This window comes from Caretta caretta, chromosome 24 (assembly GCF_965140235.1).
Source record: "Caretta caretta isolate rCarCar2 chromosome 24, rCarCar1.hap1, whole genome shotgun sequence".
Classification (NCBI taxonomy): domain Eukaryota; kingdom Metazoa; phylum Chordata; order Testudines; family Cheloniidae; genus Caretta; species Caretta caretta.
The window spans coordinates 9,198,461-9,222,346 of record NC_134229.1 but is presented as its reverse complement, the minus strand read 5'-3'; the positions used below and the strand labels follow the sequence as shown (position 1 = coordinate 9,222,346).

At 42.3% G+C, this 23,886-nt stretch overlaps 1 protein-coding gene across 2 annotated transcripts in view; it reads right to left on the bottom strand.

Annotated features, from left to right (window-relative positions):
* The window catches only part of PI4KB (phosphatidylinositol 4-kinase beta), a 58,497-nt gene that overhangs the window by 24,347 nt on the left and 10,264 nt on the right, over positions 1–23,886 (bottom strand). For both annotated transcript variants that reach the window (XM_048827985.2, XM_075122994.1), the window contains exon 3: positions 19,625–20,594. In XM_048827985.2, coding sequence (XP_048683942.1) covers positions 19,625–20,566 — 942 coding nt within the window. In that variant the 5' untranslated portion in view covers positions 20,567–20,594. The remainder of the gene's footprint in view (positions 1–19,624; positions 20,595–23,886) is intronic.

Genomic DNA, 23,886 nt, shown 5'->3' with positions numbered 1-23,886 from the left:
CTTTCAACCTCAGGAAACAAAGGGCAAAATAGGTAAACAATCCAAATATAAATATTAACAAGGGATTTTCACACAGATAAACATGCACACCAGCCGAGCTCAATCAACTTCATAAGGCTGTAGTTTGCACTTGCTGATTATTGAAGTTCTGTATTTGAAGAAGAGCCTTTCCTTTCATCACGCAGTTTTCCCTGCCCTGGATTCCACAGAGGAGTCGGAGCCCTGAGTTTGTGGCTTGTTAATTAATTTTGCAGACCTGCATTCAGCATGACAACTTCACTGCAGGATGAAGTTAAATGAACAGGTGAGTTGGGAGGTAAAGATCATTTAAGCATATTACTGTTTTGCAGCAGACAACTGAAAAGGAAGAATTGGTGATGGAATGTTTCAATAGTATGTTTCACCTCTACCTCACAAATTCAAGTGCAGACTAAAAGTTGTTACCATCTGAGGCTGTTTCTGGTGCCATGTGTCTCTGTCCAGTTCCCAAGAGTTGAATGTCCACATTAAAAAAATCCAGAAGTGGCACTCACTGGCCCTCTTCGTCTCAAAGGCTATGTCTTCACTGCAAGATTAGCTCAGGCTTGGGAACATCCCTACTACAAAGCACTACTTGTGCCACACCTGTGTGGCTGCATCCACAACAGTGCTGTAGTAGCCCATGTGCTGGGATAGAGTTCTAGGATATTTCATGGTTCTTAGCGGTGCATTATACTGGTACATTATACTCTATTAAGTTATTCACAGCGTACTGTACCAAAACTTGTCTGTCCTTCCTTGGCTCCTGTGCAGGAATGCTCTTATGGGTCTTACTGATAGCTCACCACAGCTTTACCAGAAGGCTGGGGCCAACTTCTGGCCAACAAGCAGCACAGGAGAAGGATTTCTTGAGTAACATCTCTGTTCAAATGCTGTAGAAGTGCAGCAGAAATGAAGACGGCAAATGTGGGGCTGAAGTGCAGTGCAGAAGAAGAGAGGACTTAGATAAGAAAATGCAGCCCAGGTGGAACTGTAGGATAGACTGGAGGACTAACAGCACCTGAGTGTTCTCAGAGCAAAGCAGGTGGAATATCAGCCTGTGGTTAAAGGAAACCTCCCCTCAGCTGTGCCTGCCAGCACCAAAAAGCATCCTGGAGTCCATGTGAGAGGTGTTTCTGTGTGGGTGGAATGAGGGCTAGAGGCAACACCCGAGCTATAGCCCTGGTTAAGTCTGCCGTGAAGACATACCCAGAGAGATCAAGGACCAAATGGACCATGCAGAATGAACTCCCTCCCCTCTCAAACTCCCTCCCCTCCTGTCCTAGAAAAGAAGTTGACACTTCCATGCTGTACCTGCTCTGTAATTAGATTTCATTCTCCAGGGCTGTCAACACAAGACCTTACATGAGCCCTGAAGTCACAAATGCAAAATTTAAAAAGCTGGCAAGAGAAACTATTAAACCAGGTGAATTGCATTTGTTTGAAATGAAACATTCCTCAACACCACAACCCCCCGTAAGAAAACCCAGCAAAGAAAATCCTTCCATACACCTCTCTCTTTCTTGTGCTTTATTTGCAATTCCAGGCAGGTTTTACAACAGTTTTGCATATTGCCACAATTTTTTTTGGCTCAATACTTCTACCACTGATTTCCTAATTGCATAAAGAAGTAGAGAAAATAATAAAAGTATGAGGTATCATTCTGTTTCTTGATACAGACCTTGGGATAGTTACCAAGGAAGGTTTGAGCTTGTCAGCACATCAAAAACTGCTCTCGTTTAAACAAACCAGTTTAAAAATCTATTTAGTTGAACCAGAATGGACACACTCGTATCTGTGGAAAGTTGTTATCTCTATTTATCATGCACTGGTAAATTTACTGACAAGCTAAAACTGACATAAGCCAGGTCTAAATCAATTCAGAAGCATCACACAAAGTTGCACCAATTTAACTAAAATCAGCGTAAAGTCAGACCTAGTTAACTACAGCAACAGAGTGTGTCGACCCGCCTTGAGATACTGGGCTGACCTAATCGCTGCTGTGCGTCACTGGAGACTTTGGAAAACATGCTCTAGAGGCCTTATCACACATTCTATCTGTACGCAAGTAGTCTCACCAGCTTCGATGACACTCTTGACACAAGAAAGCTAATTTCTGCACAATAAGGCCTTCAACTGGAATATGTCCTTGGTCTCCAACTCTACCCTGGCACTTGTGTGCTGTCTTTTCCGATTAATGAACAAGGAGTTTGAGATTTTCTCAAATGGACTATTGCTCAACTCATAGGGTTGCCAGGTGCCTGGACACCAAAAGCCTGGTTACTGGGGGGGGGGGGGGTGGGGGAAATGTGCCAGGTCATCAACCCGTGCCAGCCCCTGCTAGCTGGGGCTACCTCCTGCCTGCATCTTGAGGGCAGGTAGGCAGACAGCAGGCTCCGCATCCGGCTGCAGCTCCCCTCCCAGCCCCAGAGCAGAGGGACGCCAGCTGGGGGTCAGTGGGAGGAGATGGAGAGGAACCAGTGACCAGGCATGAGAGAGTGGGACAGCAGCAAGTGATGGGGAAGGGGAGGAGCAAGTTGGGGGCGGGGTCCAGTTTTCAGCAATTAGAAAGCTGACAACCCTACTAACTCAGTGCAAGTAGTACTTGTGGGGAGGGGGCTGTCTGGGCTAAGAGAAGTTAAAGAAAGGATTCTTATCCTGCACCTCCCAAAACAGGAGAAATCCTATTGCCAAAACATAACTTTCTCCCCTATGAATGCTCTGTTGTGCCACAAGATCTAGAAGCTACAGTCCATCTAGTAAATTAAGTTGGGCTTCGTTCCTAGAACTGTTCAGATACCAGGTGCAGGAAACATTCATTATTTCAGAAATTTGATGTCAGAGATGCCAGCATCTCTTTACCTTACCAGCTAAATACTGTAATGGGTAGATTCCTTCCTAATACCACAGATTACCACTTTTATAAAAGGCACCCTGGTGCCTGACACCACTGTGAGCTGCTAGCTTGACTAACCACGGTGTTTGAAATCAAAACAAGCACAGCAGGATATGTCTATGCAAGAACTAGCCTGGTGATGACTTGCTTAAAGCAGCTCTTAGCACAAGCACCACCAAGCTACTGCAAACTAGCAACCTGCGCTACACAGAGCCAAATCGTTTTTGATCTTTTAGAGTTAAATAAAACCTTTGTCCAGTAAGAATAAATATACTCTCTTACAAGTAGTCAGGATGGAATTAGGGCCAGGCAGAGGTCCTGAGCAGGACAAGAGTATTGTTCTAGCCTGTGCACTGGCTTTCTGCAGAGGGGTCTATTTCACCTTTAGAGATCTGTAATGCAGGATGGAGAGATTTCACTGAAACGATGTTATGCGTGTGCTTTATTTATCTATTTTTAAAAGCATTTTCAAAAGTAAAGCAATTGAAACTTAAATTAAGATTTAGAAAATCATACTGGAATTACCAGTATGTAAATTAATAGGCTCTCATGTTAAAGAGAAAATCCCACTGCAAAGAAAAGGAGCTTAAATAGTGTTTTATGTGGAAACAGAAGTGCTTTAGACTGAACGCATTCGGGATTACAAAGCAAGATACCTTGCCTCCTTCTGAAAAATGTCTCCAAGTAACCATTTATAAGCAGAAAACCAGGAACTGCTAGTCTGTGTATGCAAGAGAAAAGGGGGTGGGGGGGGGGGGAGTACACTACACTTGGCTGTCAAATGCCATTCTGTCATGCTCCTTCTTTTGAGCAGAAAAACGGGATCCCCACCTCTAAAGCAAAGCCGCAACGTGCTTTGCCCAATTCTGCAAGGCGCTGAACATCCTTCGATCCCTATTAGGACCAAATGGCATTGAGATGCACCCATACCTCATAGGATTAGGTCCATAGTTTCTTTGCAGTAAAGCAGCCCTAACGTTTGTTATCCACAACTTAAATACATTACCAATTTGAAAACCAGTAGTGACTGAACTGCACAATGACTGATTATATATTAATTAGATATTTCTGCTGTCCGAAGCAGGCTGGAGTATGAATAGCTGACTGTTCATGGGCTGTGGCCATAAAGTGCATTTCTTCCACATTACAGTGATAACCTTTGTTGCAGAGTTTAACACTGGACTCCTTCTATCACACAATGGGCCAACTCCAGCAACTGTGACCCAGGTTGAGACACACAGACAGAGTCTGAACGAGTCAACAAAGAGAATGAAAATTATAATATGATTGAGTCAGCGGATGGGATGCTTGGAATTTTTCTTGTTAAAAGCGATACTTGCTTAATCCAGGCCAAAATTAAATAAGTGATTTTTTTTTTAAACCAAATATAAACTGAAGCAAATATGCCAACTACGGACATACTCAGAGGGTGAATGGTGGAGTTTCAGAAACTTCTGGGTAAAAGACAAAGGAAAGAAAAGCAGGCCAGCACTCCAGAGATCCAAACTCAATTCCCATCCAGCCTCTTCTGTCCCATGCCAGCAGCAGCTGGGATTGCATTACACCGTTTACAAACTACCCCATTTCCTCACTCAAAGAATGAAAACTACAGTGTAATCTACAAGCTGTTAGAAACTACACCTGTTTACAAAGAGCAAGTCTCACTTCACTTTGGAAAATGGGACTTAGGCTGCTAAGTCAGTTAGATGCTTTTGAAAATGTTACCTTAAGTCATTAAAAACAATGAGCCCGATTCCCCATCCATCCTAAAGCCCTTTTAACGCCACCGTGGCAGCATCAAGGAGCTTTAGGTTATATGAGCATCAGTCCCATTGTTTTTAAAGTACACTGAAATGTAATAAAAAGCCAACAGGAGTCCTCCTCTTGACAGTCTCACACAACATTCTAGGACCAGACATTTAGATCTCATTGGAAACCATTTAAAATGAGTGCTTTTCAAAGCTGTTTTAAAGACAGCTTTGGAAACCTCAACCTTTGAGTAGGATTTAAACACACAACTCCCACTAATTTCAAATGGGCATTGTGTGGGTAAATCCCATAGCTGGATTTTTAAAGCTCAAACAAAATCTATACTTTGACCAAAAATGTTTAATATAAATTAACAGGTGTTTTTATACAAATTGTACTTTAACTGGACAATTACGAACCACATCTGAATTCTCACAGCCCCAAGTCAGGCTCTCTACTATATCAACTCCCAGTCCAGTGGGCTGAAAGGAGATACTGGTCCTTTTGGTTCTCTTTGAACAATTAGTTTATATACACAAAAAGAAAAGGAGGACTTGTGGCACCTTAGAGACTAACAAATTTATTTGAGCATAAGCTTTCGTGAGCTACAGCTCACTTCATCGGATACACGTACACTCTTATTTAGTAACTACCTAGCATTAAGAGCTATTCTAACAAATCCCGGTAGCTTCCTTCTGATGGACAGACATAATGTAGCGCTCATCTACACAGGAACATTTTACCAGTTATACCGGTTTAATTATACACTGCTATAGCTCTTATTCTAGAATAAGAGTCGCTTGTTTTGGTTTATGTTAAACCCCTTCCAAAGAGGCATAAAATAAACAAAAACCCACTCTCATTCTGGATTAAGAATATGGGCGGTTATAACAGTATAACTATCTGTTTAAATTGACACCTTCATTTATACAAGTATAACTTTCCCATGTAGACATCTCCTAACTCTGAAGGGAAACTCAACCAGTCTGACTAAAAAAAAGGGATGCCCAAGATTGCATAAGGAGAAAGGGAACTCAATTCTCTTGGTATTCAGGATTAGAAACCTGGGGACTCATCCAGGATTCCAGGACACACTAAACTAAGCACCTTATTCTAACAGGCACATTCACAGAGGATCTGATCCAACTCATTTAATTTAATGAACTTTGGAGAGGGTGAAAGAATTGGATAGAAATAAAGGGCAATTCCAAATAATGCTTATCTAGGAAAGCAATTAAGAGTCGATTCACTTGAAGAAATGAGCAAATTCCTGAGCTCTACAAATCAGCAGGTTCTATTAGCTTAGACTGAACTATGATAGTAATAAAAGTATCACCTCACACTGGCAGAATTCAATAAGTCAGTTACTACCTGCTGCCGTCTTTAAACTATCCAGGCAAATAGGTGCTTCTAAAAAGCAAACTAGATAGACGTTTCACCCTTTGGTTTTATGGCAAAGCCAATTTACCATGTGTACTGTCAGCACAGTGTGTAGATTATCTATCAGCCAATTTCCAGCTTCTATTAAACATACACGCATATACAGACAGAAAGAAACTCAAATCAATGTGAGCTCTGTTAATATAGACCTGTGGGTCATGGAGTCTTTTTAAAATCTTATTTATATGTTCCCTTAGTATAGGCCTCATGGTTTTTACAAATAACAGAGTAAATTTCCTGCTTTGAAGAGCTTATAGTCGACATAGCCAAAACAAAGCAGAAAGGGAATGGATACTACATACAAGCAGAGTGGCCACACCTTGCTTGGCTTGTGCTCTGTTAGCTGCAAGATTTTTAAAAAATATTTGAAAGTGTAATGAGAGCTTAATGAATGGATAAATGATATGAAGTCTGAGCAGGGTTGAACTGTTAGCTATAGAAAGGTTACCAGAAGAGATGAAGATTTAGGAGAGGCTTGAAGAAGAACAAGTCTCGCTTGGAGTACTAGAATGGGCTCTCTGCCCAACTTTGGGGAGCAGCATGACAAAAGAAGAAGGTACAGAGTCACCAGTGGGAGGGGACAGGTTTGGTAAGGCAGAGTTGGCAGAGCATAGTCCATGAGTGGGAAGTTAGTAAGAGCCAACACTTGGGTGGGGTAATAAAAAGGGAGTGAAGGTAAGATACAACTAAACCTTATTTCTTGCCACGGTTGTTTGACCCAAGTCAGGATTACAAAGGTCATACAATCCATTGACTTCAATCGCTGCTCTTACAAGGCCATGCCATGTTGCAGAACCTTAAAGCAAGGAGTCCTGAGCACAGTACAGAATGGAGCAGAAAGTCAGTCTGAGCACTCCTGCACTGTCCCGTAATTTGACTTATTTACTGATGCAACAGATGTTTGCAACATCTTACAGAAACATGAGCCAATGCTAGTTCAGGGAAGGAACAGCTACTGCACAGTGCAAGTCAACTTCCTCAAAGGTTCAGTTTCCATTTTATTTTTAATTAAGCCATTGCCCTTCACTGAACATCTCTGCAGCTCATGTTGGTATGACAAGCAGACGACATAAACCACAGGACGGCCTGCGTCAAATGTGTAAATGCACAAACCAATAGATTTTTCTTCCCCTCCAGAGAAGGGGTTAGAAAACATGTTTACAAGGCCACCAGTAAGATCTGGTTCTGCTCCCCAAACTAGCGTGAAGGCTGAAAACCCCAAGACACAGTGTAATGGTAGCCATGGAAATGAAAGCAGTATGGGATTCCTGTAGCACTAATTATCTATGGAGACGGACAAGTATCAGTTGATGGTGTCACACATGGCAAAAATTTATCATGAAGTTAATGTGTAACAATTAAATGGAAAGTAAAGGACCAAGTGACTAGACTGATGAACAAAGGGCATAGCAGGGTATGGCTGATGGGTCATTTGGCTGACTAAAGATCATGGAAGGCTTAGCTTGTGTCATTAGAAATGAGACACAAAGCTGTGACCTTAGTCAAAACACCACAACAGTTACAGGGGATCTAGTGCATTTGGACAGGAATGGCAGATAACTAAAACTGCTGTGGAATTCAATGTATACCTTTTTGCTAACCTTACAAACTTTACGCGTGACCCTGAGAAGCTCAGAATGTCTTAGCACCTACCCTCATTCAATTTTAATGTTCTCAGCTGTGTTTAACAGGGAGGAAATGGTACCATTTGCTTCTCCAGTTCTAGAGGGCTGCTGAACATGAGATGGAAGGAAGTAAAAGTGGGGTACAGGCCTAAACCCTCTTAGTAACCCAAACCCAACAACAAAACGGTGTGAACATTGCCACAAAGCCTGAACGCAAACAAACCAAATCAACATGCCTGGAGGAAATCAGCAGCACTTCCTCTACCACAGTCACTGGGGACCTTGGGAGATGAGAGGAGGAATCCAGGAACAACCTTCAATGATGTGTCTCAGTGATTTCACTCTCACCTCGCTGGTTAATTGCACAGGTGAAACAAGCTCACAAGAGGCACCTGCAGCTCAGCAGCACCTTAGCAGGAAAATATCCCATACTCACAACATTCTCATCTCTCCCTGCGTGCATCCGCTGGACACAAAGGAGCACTGAGATTGCAAGCACCCAAACCAGAACTCAGAGTAACAGCCGTGTTAGTCTGTATTCCACGGTATGCATCCGATGAAGTGAGCTGTAGCTCATGAAAGCTCATGCTCAAATAAATTGGTGTTTCCACGGTATGCATCCGATGAAGTGAGCTGTAGCTCACGAAAGCTCATGATCAAATAAATTGGTTAGTCTCTAAGGTGCCACAAGTACTCCTTTTCTTTTTGCAAACCAGAACTGACAGTTGTATCTGACATCCTAGCTGTGTGTTCATTCCTCAATGGTGGGTTCTAGTAGGGCAGGCACATTTGGGGCATCAGAGAAAGGCAGGGCCACATCCACCATGGCTGAATTGGCCTCATTAGCACTACAAAAAGTAATCTTCCCTCTGTTGATATTCACCCCTTCTTGTCAACTGTTGGAAATGAGCCACATCCACCCTAATTGAATTGGCCTCATTAGCACTGATCCCCCACTCAGTAAGGCAACTCCATCTTTTCATGTGCTGTGTATTTATACCTGCCTACTGTATTTTCCACTCCATGCATCTGATGAAGTGCGTTACAGCCCATGAAAGCTTATGCCCAAATAAATTTGTTAGTCTCTAAGGTGCCACAAGGACTCCTCGTTGTTTTTAGAAAGGCAGGGGAAATTCTCTGCCCTTCACAAATTGCCAGCTCAGTCACCAGTGAAAGAGTTATTACTCGGTGCTTCAGTTGGATATCGAACAGTTTCACTTTGTTTGTGCTAATGTGCTGCCAGCCTACCTTCAGGGAGCCTGCCAGGAAATTATTTTAGAAAACAAAACAGTGGGAAAATGAATGTGTTCAAAGCAGGCCAAAAGCCAACTCCTCGCCCTAGCAACCCAGAGATATAGATTTGACACATGTGAACCATTAGTAAATGTCCACATTTGTCACCAGGGCAACAAGAAGCCATGAACCTTAAATTCTCTAGACTGTCTCATAAAAATCTGAAGTTCATAGCACATTCATGGACACTTGCAGCCTTTGACCATTCATTAAAAGTGCCTTTTGCCTGTTTATTTTCACCACATATTTCTCTCTGCACCAAGGAGAGACTCAAAATCAAATTCTAGGTTTATTTTTAATGAACTTCTTATGGTTTTATAGCATCAGGCTCGCACTTGGGAGAGCTTAACAAAATTTAAGAATAATGCTCAGCACAAGTTTTCTACCCAATGAACACAGCTCATCATGATCGTAAAAACAATTTAAGTGATCTTTGTAAAACATACAAAGCTAGACATGCCTGGTTTCATTTAAAAGACACTTTCACTTCTCAGGAATCCTTCCTGCAAGGCTCTCTCAACATTTATAACTGTGCACTACCTAATCGAGGTATCCAAGTCATCTTACTTGATACCCCTAGAGGTACTTCTAACACCTTCTTCCCAATTAGACTCTTCTCTTCAGGGAAGTGGCCATATGACCATTATTATTTGTATTATGGTAGTGGCCTAGACGCTCCAGCCAAGTGCATGGCATGGCCCCAAGTGCATCCCCCAATTTACAGATGGGGAACTGAGGCACAGAGCAGCTGAATGACCTGCCCAGGGTCACATGGACACTAGCAGAACAGAACAGAGTTCTCCTGCCCATGCCTGTCTCCTGGACCATAACACCAAGGCACACTTCCTCCCTTTCCTTACTGTTCACATAACCTTTATTGTTGTACTACCTCCATGTTACGTTTATGATGCATTGCAAAACTAATATACTTTTGTTTTTAGAGGGGACGGGGAACCAGATCATGGATGCTAGGACAGCAAGGTGGGGGAAAAGGGAGAGAATGTTTACAACTGATAAAAAGCAGGTTTTAGATTCAGAATACTTCTAGAGCAGTAGTTCTTAACCTGGGGTGTATGCACCCCCCAGGGGTGCGAGATGTCCTTTCTGGGAGTACGAGACATGCCAGATTTTTTTAGAAGGCAAATCATCGAACACAAATTAAGCACAGGCATGTAAGTACAACTACTTTGTTTCATCAAACCTATGTATTTATTAACATTATAAATTTAACGATTACTGTAATATACAAACAAAAAAATATATCTAGGTTTAAAGAACTGACCTACTTTAATGATTTTTGATAAGGGGTGCGAGAACATATTTTGAGAACCAAAGAGATGCAGGCTGAAGTAAAGGTTAAGAACCACTGTTACAGAGGATCAGTTTTTATACAAAGTGCAGAGAGATTTGTATTTACACAACCCTCTAGCACCACTTCTTAAAATATTGCTAATGCTGCTTAAGATACCGATATAAATGCCTACATATTTAGTTTCAAACTTGTATTACTCCAAAGCTCTGAGCTACTTTGCCATACCAAGGTGAAATGTTTCTAACCAGTTGCAGAGAAACTGGCATTTAAAAGCTCTAGTTTTCAATACTTAGTCTTGGCAGCCAGCCTAGATTCTTAACTATTATTCAATTAGCAGTCTTTTACTTAAAATGTTTACCTTACTAGTTGAACCAGCATAATCATTCTGTTTATGTGCAGCAAACTAAATTAGGAGCAGAGTCTGTGAGGACCCAAGAACCATCAACTCCCAGTTCATAATAAGAGCTTGGGCAGGTCTGTAGTTAACAAAAAAATGTCCATTTAGATTAGATGGTTTTAATTTACTGAATTAGAATGAAAAATCAGAATCCTTTTGCTCTCTGGTTTTTAAAATCTTGGGGGTGGCAGGAGGAGGAGGAGGGACAGGCGCGACAGAGTGAATGAGCCATACAAAAAGATTACTTTGCTGCTATTCTCCATGACAAAGATTCTAGGAGGAATTTCAGTTGGATCTCTTTTTTGCACAGCCTAACAAAGTGCAGCACTGTCCTTCATCACAAGAGCTCTCTCATTATGTCACATGATACTGTAGACAAAATACTGCTTAGTAACTTTAGACAAGGCCCAAGTTATTTTTTTATTAAAACATACTGTCGTTCCAAAAAAAGACCCTGTATGAACTCATCTCTGAAAGAAGTAGCTATGTTCTTAGTGATTTATGTCCACATCTCTCCCCTCAAAAAAAAAAAAAAAAAAAAAAAAAATCACTGCTCAGTTTGAAGTTTCACAGTTCAGTGGTGCGATATAGACGGATTATTTATTACTTGTATTACAATGGGGCCCAGGATTCATAGGATCCCATCGTACTAGCCACTGTACAAACTCAGAACAAAAAGAATGTCCTTCTCTCAAAGAGCTTAGCAGAAATCAGGAGTGAGGTGCACTGGAAGGGCTGGGAGTTTAGAGAGCAGACTGGAATGGAAGAGGGTTGCAGAGGGTCACGATTGTGGGACACCAGAAGAGCTAATGTGGAAGATCAGAACTTTGATCCCAGTGGATGCTGCAAACTCAAAACAGCAGAGCATTGGCTGAGCTGTGTTGGGAGCCTGGACTGGCAAAATCAAGAGAACTGGCACAGTTGTTGAGAGATGGAGTCCATTTACTTACCTATTCAGAGGGGAGCTGTATGGATTAATGTATGTACAGTGTTTTCAAAGTACAAAGATGATATATAAATGATAAGTAGAAATATCAGGAGGTGCTGAAAATGAGGACTGTCTGCACAGCATTGTCAGCCCCCTCTCTTCGAGCACAGTGTGCAGATCACCAAAAGTTGAGCCCTACCATTGCCTCCTATACCAAAATATTGTAGAGTAGCAGGATGGACCTGCAGGACATCAGCTATGGAACTGGTTAATGTAGCACTACCATTGATACTATTCACAAAGTATTCGCCAGCTCTAGCGACACGGAAGTTCACGAGGAAACTGATGCAGATATGTTTACATACTGTCAGGGAAGCATTTTTTACTTTGCAACAAACCCCATTCTAAGGGCACTCAAGAGAATGTTCTGCATCTTTACAGTAAATCCTATTAGACTTATGGTGGGGATTTGAGAAAACAAAACTTGTTTTCTTTGTTTAAACAAAGCCAAGAAATGAAACTCATCAGCAGATGAAAAGGAGTACTTGTGGCACCTTAGAGACTAACCAATTTATTTGAGCATGAGCTTAAAGCTCATGCTCAAATAAATTGGTTAGTCTCTAAGGTGCCACAAGCACTCCTTTTCTTTTTGCGAACACAGACTAACACGGCTGTTACTCTGAAACCTATCAGCAGATGAGACGACTTCCTTCACTTTAAATTTAAACTTCCCACCTCCCAAAAAAATATAAAGCCTTAACTGGGGTCAATAAGAGACAAGCCCCGAATGAGCCATAAGACAGGTTAGCTGCCTGTCTTGTGGCTCATTGGCAGCCTGTCTCTTATTGAAATTTAATCCACTGACATGAGACGTGCTGGATTCCACTTGCAAACAGTAATTGCTGTCTGCAACACAACACTAAATCCTTGTACAAAAGGCTACAAATTCCTAAGAAACAGAGTCATAACCTTCACTCCAGTCAGCTCTGTCCAGAACCTTTTGTGCAGACCAGTTTTACCAACAGAATTGCCCAAGTCCAACTTGTTGCTATTCAGGGGAAACTGTTTGGTAACATGATCTTACTCCCCCAGTTAACTTGACACATTCACTGAGTCAGCAAGCAACAGCCTCTCTTTACCCTGCCCCAGAATGGTGACATCATTCCAATAGTTGTCACCACAACAACTCTTCTCCCAGATATGGCGCAAGCAGATCTCCCTGTACATAGGTTGCAGAGCCAGAAAAGACTGCAAGACACTTATCCCTTAAGTTTCAACTGAGAAAAAGAGGGGGGTCCTTAAAAAAAATTAGACCTAAATTGTGACTTGGAGTTTCCAAGAACCATTGCCATGGCTGAATAAGCAAACATGGTTTCCAAATGGTGTTCAATATAGACTGAAATGATCTTGTCAGCAAATAGGGTGATGCAAAAGAAACAGATTTCTTTCCACTATCAACAATGCACTCTGGTGCTAACAAAACTGCCAGGATCATTTTCCAGCCCAGGCACAAAATTTACTTGCCAACTCTTTATGACAATATATAATTTTTCTGTCAAAGACAGTTACTCATCCTCAGCAAGTAGAATTTTACAAGGCTGATTTATAGGTGCTGTAGACCCTGGACAATTTGCCCATCAGTAAATCATCATTTGGCACCGAGAACTGCTTAGTAAATTCAGAGTTTGTAGAGGGTGCATCACATTGCTTCTTGGCCCCGCCTTGGCGCCTCCATTTCCAGCAGGGATAAAGGGGAAGGGAGGAATTCTGGACATGACGTAAAGGAAGAAAGAGAGACATCACAGCTGCAAACTCAAGTGACAGGAAGGACGGTGATGACCATGACAAAGGAAAGGAGTGGGGAAAGAAGAATCCCCTCAAGCAAAAGGAGCAGAGAATCCATCTCTGGTGCATGGAACGATGTTTGAGAGAATTTTTGTAGCCAGTACCCAATGGAAAACTCCAACAGAGACATACATTGTGAAGAGATAGATAACAGCAACACCTCTGAAATTGTAGGGCATCTGTATCGTATGGCTTCTTCGCTGGGAAGATTGTAGGAATCCTTCATGTTACAGAATGTTCTCAGACATCTCGTAGGTTGCATGTGCCCAGCAATGGCATTTCAGACTATTTTCTATGAATGGAGCACTGGACAGTATTCCACTGTCTTCTGTTTCTGCTTCTGAATCAAGTTACAGCAAGTTATCGTGTGTCCAGGTCTCAAGTTCTTCAGGTGGAAAATTAAGGTCGCTTAATTAAGTAACTGTAACCAGTGTCCTCATACAGACAGTATTGGAGCTGGTGAGCAGGCAAACCTAGAGTCCCCGTGGCGGTGAAAGCATCAGAAATACCTTGATAGGGAAAGCTGAGGAAAAGATTCCAGTAACGGAGAAGATGACAGCAACTCAGTCTGTTCCCTGAGTCAGAAGGATTCAAAGTGCAATGCTATCCATTTCACCCTTGCAGCTTTTTGCTACAAAAGCCCATGCACTCGTTGAAGGGAAACTAATACAGGATAAAACATATACCGTTAAAACTTTTCATGAGGTTCAGTTTCGACCGCACAACCTGGCAAGAATTAAAAAGAAACACAAGCAAGAGCACTTGAAATAATGCACCTCATGTATGGTTATTACTGAGGTTATGCAGCATGACGTGACAACTGGAACAAGAAGATCTTAACTGAAAGTTGTACGCGGTAATAAAATGCTACAGTCTCAGATAGCAGCACATGAAAGGCCAAATTCATCCCTGGTGTAATTCCACTGCCTTCAACAGGAGCTGTACGTACTACACCAAAGCTCAAACTGGCCCAAAGTGAAACAATCATGTATCTATAAATGAACACTTGAAAGCACGTCTTTCCCACAAGGAAGAGACAGTTCTGGTTAAACAACAAAGAGGCACGAGGAAGTCACAGTGCTGGAAAATTCCCAACCTTCTAGTTTAGAAGGCACCTCAAAACCGTTTGCATGACTGTTCAACTTCAGTGGAAAGAACATTTTAATAAAATCAAATATTTTAAAGAACCAAACCTCCTAAAAATCTTTTTTGGGTGGATGGAGTGCAGGGGAAGACAGAGGGAACAAAGATCTAGTTACAGGATTTCTTGATACTATGACACTTGATTAACAGGGTATGTGGTTTATATTCCAGGGAGCAAAAGGACCCATCTGCTTTCCATCATGGCCCCCTAGCCCTATCTGACATGCTCACAAGATACCATAGCATTCATCTATTCGGAACATTAGGGGGCAGAGACTTGCACTTAAGATGAGAAACAGGAAGTGCTTTAGTACCCCAAGACAGACAGAAATGGTGATTTATTACAGCGCTGTAAAGAAACCCAATTGTCTCACCATAAAAATCCAGGTAACCCTTATCTCTAGTGTTACTGTGCTAACTCCTACATCCTTGTTTACCAACTGGGTTATAGCACCATGTCTCTGAGCTCCAGAAGTGCTCTCTACCCCAATCTCTCATTCAACCCGCACTAGCCAGACCAGATGCATGCTGGCACCAGATTGCTTGGCAACTGATCGGATTGTACTAACATCCCTCCCGATTATGTTCTAAAAGGAATGCATTTAAAATAAAAAAGTATTAATGCCTGCTTTAAACCAGACTAGCTTCATCCGGAACTGAAGGTACTGACAAAGGCTTGAGTGAACCAGAAGCAGTATGAACGTATGTCTCATTTAAGGGTCCATAAACAAGGATGGCGGGGCAATAATAATCTTTAAATTATAGATTCATCCTTATTCAAACCACAAGATAACATTAATTAGCCCAGTGTTTCAGTTCTTCCCGATTCCGACAGGCTTTTTGCTAGTGCTGAAGTTAGTCAATTCCCATTGTTTTTGGTTTAAATATTCTCCTAGACCAGATTAGAGCTAACGGAATGATTTACTTTTCTCAAAAATCTGGCGCTCCACTCCATCCCCCATACCCGGCCTCTCCTGAACTGCAATCCTGAATTTGTCTTACTTAAATACAAATATATCTGACATGCTTGCAAAGCCAAGTGTAAGTTTATAGCGCTACAGAAGTGTTCTGATAATAGTATAGGCCAACTGGTGAAAGTTCAATACTTTATCCCTGGCCTGGTCACATCTGAGGTTTTTACAGGTTTAAAAACGAGACAAATCTGAATATTTAATGAATGTCCCTGGCAGGATGATGCCAGTGTAAGACCAGATGTATGGATGAGGGCATCGTCAATAAAATCAGAGTTGAAGGAAAGCTTAGTCATGATCCTTGCCAGTAACCCACTTACTTAATCTTAATCCCAAAACAAGTTTTCAATTTATAATCAAATTCCGCAATCTCTAAAAAGAAAGAATTTTGAGGAGTCAGAAAAAGGTAGACAAACTTTCTCCTGGGGCATGATTAAAGTATAGTACTTATGGTTCATAACCAAGTTAAATGAGGCCAGCAAGGGCTGAAGTGGAGACTGACATGTTATTGGTGGAGACTTTGCTGCCTCTGCTGCTCATCCACCTGGTCCAGTGCCTGGAGGCACTTAGTACTGATCAAATTATCCTAATCGAACCTTAAGAATAGCAGCAATTCACTGGGGCAGTTAGAGCCTCTGGGCCCAATACTCATTGATGCTAATGCCCTATGCTGTTCTAGTGGCACAAAGAGGCTGGAAACAACCCCGAGATCCCTCTGCACAGGGCTCTAAAGGGACCCTGCACCTAGCGTAAGTTGAGAATCTAGTTGGAGTGCACTGCACTACGGCTATTCTCAGCTTCCCAGGAGCCATGGAAAGCACAGCATTAAGTTAGAGCATATTTGCACCCACAGGGCAGGGCTCTGCATGGCCCCAGAATATGGGGGGTGGGGTGTTAAAAAAGGTTTAGAGACACCTTAGCCCCCACACGCAGACACTGTTCCTAGTGCAAAGGTGGAGTGACTGAGAATTACTTAGCATTAAATAGCTGCCTCTTAAGACTATCTGACAGTCTGCAGAAGAGTGTGTTTTCACAGGAGTTTAGCTGTTTTAACATAAGACAATGTTTCTAGGAATTTAAACAGCAAACGGACGATCTTAACCAGCTTCTTGAACGCTCTGAAGCTGGGAAAGTTTTTAAAGAGCCTGGATAGCTGAGGCCTCCTCCACTGCCATACACCATTCAAAAGGCTTGCGTGGCCTCTGGACCGAAATATGTTTTAAACATTGCCAAGAGAAACTCTTCTCAGTGCAGCTTTACATAAATTATAGATGAAAGCTTCAGTTTCCATTATATGAGCAGCTGCAGCCAGTATGAGCTAAGGAGACCTCCACGTGTCCTGCTTTCTGTCAGCCAGCTGTTTTCTACCAAACATTGAACTGTCAGGGACATGAAACATTCACTTACCCTACCCACATGGTGCCTTCCCCTTGGCTCATGACATGCGAATTCGCAGGGTTGGGAAAACAGGACATTTTTAACTACTAATCGGCCAGGCTGTGTTCAGCTGACATAATTAATACTTCATGTTTCTGTAGAGCCTCTTTCTCAAGTTCTATACATACAAGAATTACACAGCCCCCTCTGGCACTGCATAACAGAGGGGATGGGGATCATTAGCAAAGGATGTCAGCTAAACTCCCTGCTGTTACAGAAACAACCACAAGATCTTTAGTGTCTAGACAGAGCAGAGAGCAACTTGGTTGTCTATTATTCAGAGGAGACCTTGAAAAACAGGCATACACCCAGAGAAAGTTGCACAGAATTAAATTTATCTGTCTTGGAAAGACCAAGGGCTGAGTCAACCCTGAAGTGATTTGAACCTGTGGAGTAATGTATAGGTGTAACAAGCCTAATTCTCTGCCAGCTAAACCATCCCTTTTGGTTAGATGATTCGCTACCCCAAGAGAGTATTTCAACTGCTTGAGTTAAGACAGAGGAAGTGATGCATTGCTTCTCTCCAATTTGTTGAGCACAGCTCACAGATCTGCACTCTTAACACCTCAATTCCCTGTCCTCTCACCCTCTAACACTGTAGTACTGGAAATAAGACCTGCACTACTCATTACCTTGGTTTCCAAAAGAACATGTGGAGAAAACATCAAGGTCATTTGAAAGCAATGTAATAAAGCTCAGATTACCAGATTTTTCCTTTCCTTTCCCTTCCCTCCCTCAAAAACCAAGGGTACAGCTTTATCCTTTTGTTCTGAAAGACTATCTGCCAGACCTGTGAAATGGATGTAGGGGAGTCTAGATTCCTTTTGTAAGAAATGCAGCTCAAGCATCAGAAATAAACACAGTATCTGGCAAACAGATAAAGCACTCTGTAGAGGCAACAATATGATTGCAAAGGCTATACAAAATCCATGTCTAAATGCATAACTTTTCTACACTTAAAAATAACCAGTGTCATCCAGCTAGTCACAAGGCCTGAGAGCGCCATTCAGGTCTTGAAGAAGTATGACATGGGAAAATGTACATGTGCATGCAAGTTTGATTTAGTCCTTATTTAACGCTGCTTAGCATTAAACTGCATTAACACTAGACACTGCAAATTGACATTGCCTCACACACAGCCCAACCCTTCCAGCATAACACAGTTTGGGTTCCCTCTGCTTTATGGCTGGGAGGAAAAGGAGGACCGATTAAAAGGAGGTCTCATTACAACAGGCAATTTGTGGAACAAGAAAGTCAGCCAATATAAAAATGCCATGGCTCTCTTCTCAAAAGCAAGGGCATTTGCATCCGACATTCATTTTGGACAGTGAATGGGGACTAGACCTGGTGGAGTTGTCTGGGCTTATCTGCACAGAGGCTGTTTTGTTTTGCACAGGATTGTTTTTTAATACCTCGATGGAATCCTCCTCAGAGGTGACTATGAGGGGCAGCCACTGTGTGCTGAAATCGGGGGCCTTCCCTTCTCCTGCCTGATGCATTCAGCTACAGGTGAATTCCCACCAATCTTGGATATTAACAACCCTCTGTTCTGAATCTCTCTGCAACTCCTTCCTTGATGCAAATGACAGAGACGGGGAATGAAAGTTCAGCAGAGGCTTGAAATATTCATTCTGTGCTTTGCATCAAGGCTGCAATTTCACACCAATGTCCCTCCCAGGATGAGCTCCCAGGGTAACCAATAGCAAGCCCTAATGCACCAATTCAAAACAAAAACTCCAGCTGTATTTTACAGATGTGCTGATCATATTTATTAACCAATTTATTAGCGAAAAGACTGATCATTGAGAGACTCATTCCTATGAACAATGGTCATGAGACCACCTACAGTAGCTATAACTAATGGGTGCAAAGCATTTCTGTATATATCTGCTAAATGTACAGGGCACTTCCTTCCTTTACAGGAGCAAGCCTAGCTCAGGCTCAGAGCTGAGAAATAGGAGCCTGGGTTCTATTCTTAACTCTAGCACTAAATCACCATGTAACTTAGCTACCTACTTAGATGTGCCCATTCTTGTTGAATTGGAACATTTCAAACAATAAGGAGTTTATCTTTCCCAGAATCTTTTAAGGTAGGAAACAGTTGTCTCCCTTTGTACAGACAGCAAAATGACGATGAAGATTAAATTGTGATACAGGAAATCTGTGGCTTAGAAACTGAACCCAGAGCTCCTGAATCCCAGTCCACTACCATAACCATAAGGTCATCCTTCCTTTCCTAGCTTCCCCATCAGTAAAGTGGGGGAACAATACTCACCTATCTTTGTAAAGGCACCTGTAGGACCCTCAGAGAAAAGGCATTAGAGAAGAAGTGCAAAGTATTTTTTTTTATTACAATAGAGAGTTCCTGCACGAATGGGCTCTACGTTTTCCAGCCATGGCTACAGCACATAATGCCACTTTTCTTGGGGGAAAAAAATAAATGAAATTTACATCATTTGCACTGGTTAACATAAAAATCTCTAGCAGAGAAACAGTTATGAGATGAGGCCCAAAGGCACATATCCTGTTGTGGACACACGCTTCACAGACAAAAGAGACTCCAACATTACCTCATCCTCGCTCTCGACTTTGGGATTGCTGGCGGTCCGTTTCAGATTGCTGCTCAGGCTGATGCTAGCTGTGGCGTCCGACTTGGACCGCTGGTGAGTCCTTTTGGAAGGTGACAACCCCATGTCGGGCGCCGGGCTCAGAGACGGCAGCTCCCTCTTTTTGTGAGCTGGCTTCAACTCATCAGAGAGGATGAGCTTCCGCAGCTTGGTCCCACGGGAGTGTCGCTGAGTTGAGATGTGCATGTCCGAGGAGTAGGCGCCCAGCAGCAGAGCACACTGGAGGGAAAAGTTGATGCTTTGCCGACAGCGGTGCACAATGTAGGGTTTGATAGCATCGCCAACATCTTCATCCATATGGATGTACATGTTTAGAAGCTGTGGCAGGTAGAAGTCCACATCCTCGTTCCTAAAGCAAAACAACCTATTTCCAATATAAGCTTGTACCCCTGGCTCCTTTGAATTGTACAAGTATGAAATGGCCATGGAGATATCAAAGAGTTTGGATTCAAAGAGCCGGAGCAGCCAGGACTGCTTAGCTGAGTTGTTCTTTTGCCGCCTCCGGGCGCTTTTCACTGTGTTGGCCATGGTCTCGTCCTCCTCCTGGATCCTGGAAGGCGCGCCAGCTGGGTCGTCCAAGCATTTGATTTCACAGCCATCTCCGACGTCTCCATTGGCTAGTTCCAGGTTGGTCCGTGGAGCACTCTCCATTTCGTTGCAATCATCCGATTTAGCCACGCTGTCTGAGGAGACCCCATGCATCAGCTTGACCTTCTCCAGGACCTCTTCACAGGCTTTCTTCGCCACCTCAGGGTCGATAACCGCCAACTCCCCAACGCCTTCTCTGATGACGCTGAGAGGAGTCCCTCCATTTCCCTGCAGCACTGGGCCGGATGACTGATCCAACGCTGTCCCAGGGGCTGCATCTACAATAGCGTCACCCATAGCAGTGGCAGGTCTTCACGCTTCAAAGCTGAAAGGAAAGCAATGTGAAAGGTAGTCATTTTGGGAAGGGGAGAGAGATCATCTGCCTATTAACCTGCTGCAGAGCCTACTAGGTGCACTCTTTTTGGGATGTGCCTCAGAAGATATTTAAAGTTGAGACAATCTGGTGTGAACATTTTTTGACTAGGGTCTTGTCTGCATAGGAATGGCATGCACATTGGTGCAACAACAATAGGGAAAACCTCCAGTATATGCACAATTTACAGCAATGAGGCTTATCTTGAAATAGATCACATTTGGCCTTTAGACTCCTTCTCAAGGCCCTTTCTACCCAGCCTTGATTTGCAAAAAGCAAAAGAAAATAACCAGGAAACTCTTTATACCTCACACTAAAGGAATTTTGCAAGGTTATGTAGCCATTAATGGGATTATGGCTTTATACGCCAAGCTGGGTGTATCCAATGCGCTTTGTTCATAACTAGAATGCAATAAATCCCTCCCGGCTCCGGTTTATCATTTTAATTTCCCCTTGTGACAGATTAATATGTAGCGCTTACCTAGCACTTTGAAAGTTAAGTCGCCCGACACTCCTGGGAGGTAGGTAAGTGCTATCCCTTTATTACATTGAGAAAGAGAGACTACGTGACGTGCCAGAACCAATTAGAACAAGAATTCCTGCTCCAAGCCTCATACTCAGATATCTGGGCTATGCCCCGCCCCCTACAATTCACACTCATTTTTAATATTACTTTTTTTTTTTTAAATAAAGCTAAAACTAAAGCTGGAAACACTTCCTACTTTTGTCATCTCGGTCATAACTGCAACAACATATCCTACTATGGTCAGCCAGAAATAAGGAAACCCAGTGCCAAGTGGAAATATCTTTTTTTAAACTGACATTCCTCTCAATAAAAGTTTGTTATTGCAGTTCTGACCACTTTTCTTTCATTGCTTTTCTGTACAGGAAGATAGCTCACAATCACCATACAACACCACCACCTTTTTCAAATGCATAAGTATTTCAGTAGGATTCCTATTTCCCGCTCTCTCCCAGTCACTTCCAAACCCAGTAGAATTATTTGCTGTGGAAAGAGATCACTGAACAGTTTTCAGCCTATCCATTTCCAATCTGACCCCAACTCCATATTTACAGCCTACAAAATCCTTACTGGCATGGCACATGGCCTAGGACAAGAGACTTCCCTGCTAATTTAATTACTTGGTTTATGTATTTATTTCTAAGAGTGAATACCATGTTTATCTGCTAATCCATGACATAAACCACGTGCGGGCAACCAATCACATGGTTACTTCCACATGCTGCCAGAAGATCTATTCTTCTTCTTCCCCACCCACATTTAAGAAAAAAGCCATTGCTATTTGTAGAGTCAGAAAATAATCCTGAAACAAATTAATGAGAGCGCCTTAAGTTAATTTTCATAAGGCAGATTCTTTACTGTAACTGTCCAACCAAAGCTCAACATCTAAGGCAGAGGTAGTCTATTTTTTGTCAAGGCCCAAATTTCTTGGTTAAGATATAGTCAAGGTCCAGACTCCAGAGAAAATAATAATAATAAAAAAACTATAATGATAATAGTACGTAAATAAAAAGATTTTGGGGATCTGTTCAAAAGGATATAGCAGTCTGGATTTTCCCAAGTCTAAGGGATGAAAGAGAGATCCAGTGCTGCGCCATTAGCATCAGGGGAACTTTCTGTACCTCCATTTCCCCATCTGTGTAATGGGAATATCTACTCACATCCCATGGCTATTGGGAAGATTTTCTATCTAAGGTACTTATTAGGTCCCCTTGTATCTGAGTTCAGTCTCACAGTCTGCATTTATCCTCAACACCCGCAAGGTAGAGAAGAACTTGTCTTCTCATTTTACAGACAGGGAACTGAGGTACAGAGAAGCTAAGAGACCCTTAAAGTCACAGTCTGGGGCAGAGCAGGGACTTGAATGCAGGTCTTCAAGTCCTAGGCTAGTACCCTAACAACTGGACCATCCTCTTCTCATTTACATTCCTATCTTGTTGTCCTCAGCTTGCCATGATGAGAGAGGAGGAATGAATTAATCAGCAAAAATATCCAAGAGTTTCTTTTCAAATACTGGAATTGAATATGAGTAATATAGCAATGCTTAGCCATTAACTTCTCTCTTTCTGTAAAATGAAGATTTTCTTTTCTAACCGAAGAACTGCTTTAGTTCTAACTTCTGGGTAAATGAAGTCTGACCAAATCTCAGCAAGGTCCTATCAATCTTTCTAGGCATTTGAAGCGATGTAACTACAGCTTTCACCCTTCTGCACAGAAATAACATACACAGCATTTGTAAGTTACTTTTCCTTTGTGTGTCCCATTTCCTTTGGTGCCTACCCCACATGCTTTGAACATTTGTGGTAATTAGATCCTAACCACCCGGAAAACACAAGGAAGTTATTATCCCTCCTTAATTAGCTCTACTTTGCCCCATGAAAACTCAACACTACCAATTCCCTTGTCCATGTGAGTTCTTCCTCTATATTTCAACAAAGGTCTATGACTGTAGTACAAAAGCAGGTACAGGGTATTGCAGTTTGCCTACAACTGGGGGAAGCCATTCCATGGGATCTCTACAAGCTGGAATCCTTAAAATGTTAACATCAAGCCAACTGGAATGACAAACACCAACTAATAAAAAAAATCAACTGTGGCATTTGTTAAAGCCCAACCCTAGATCATCAGTCACACGCCAAACGCAAAAGTACCTTTTATACCATGCTAACCAGTCATCCCTGACTAATATAACAATTTAACATACAATCACAGAGGGCTTTTATAGTCCCAGACTCTCGAGGGAGCGGGGGGAGGGGGGGTTTGATGCAGAAAAATGCTTTTGACAAGTTTCTTGTTAGGTTGCAGATGGAAAATATTATAGGGATCCAATTAAACTACTGTTTTCCCACTCGCTTATTTTAAACTTAAGTATACGAATGCTAAGAAGGAAGCATGGCCATGGCGTTAAGTCTATGGATGGAGACTGAAGATCTGAGTTTAGTTCCCAGCTGTGTGTGACCCTGAGCAAATCACTTCATCTCCCTGTGTTTCAGTCCCCCTCCATCTCCCTCCCCCTAATGCCCAAAAAGCTATCTTGTCTATTAGAGTAAAATACACCATCTAGCAACAGGTTCAGATAAGGAAGCAACTCCATGGTCTGATTTCTACACCCTTTCAGCAGCGCCTCCTTCCCCAAACCATAAGATAGTCCCTGGTTAAAGGGTCATAAAAGTGGGAGGTGTGCATGCTCAGTGGACCCTATTAGAAATAGAAATGTTTAAG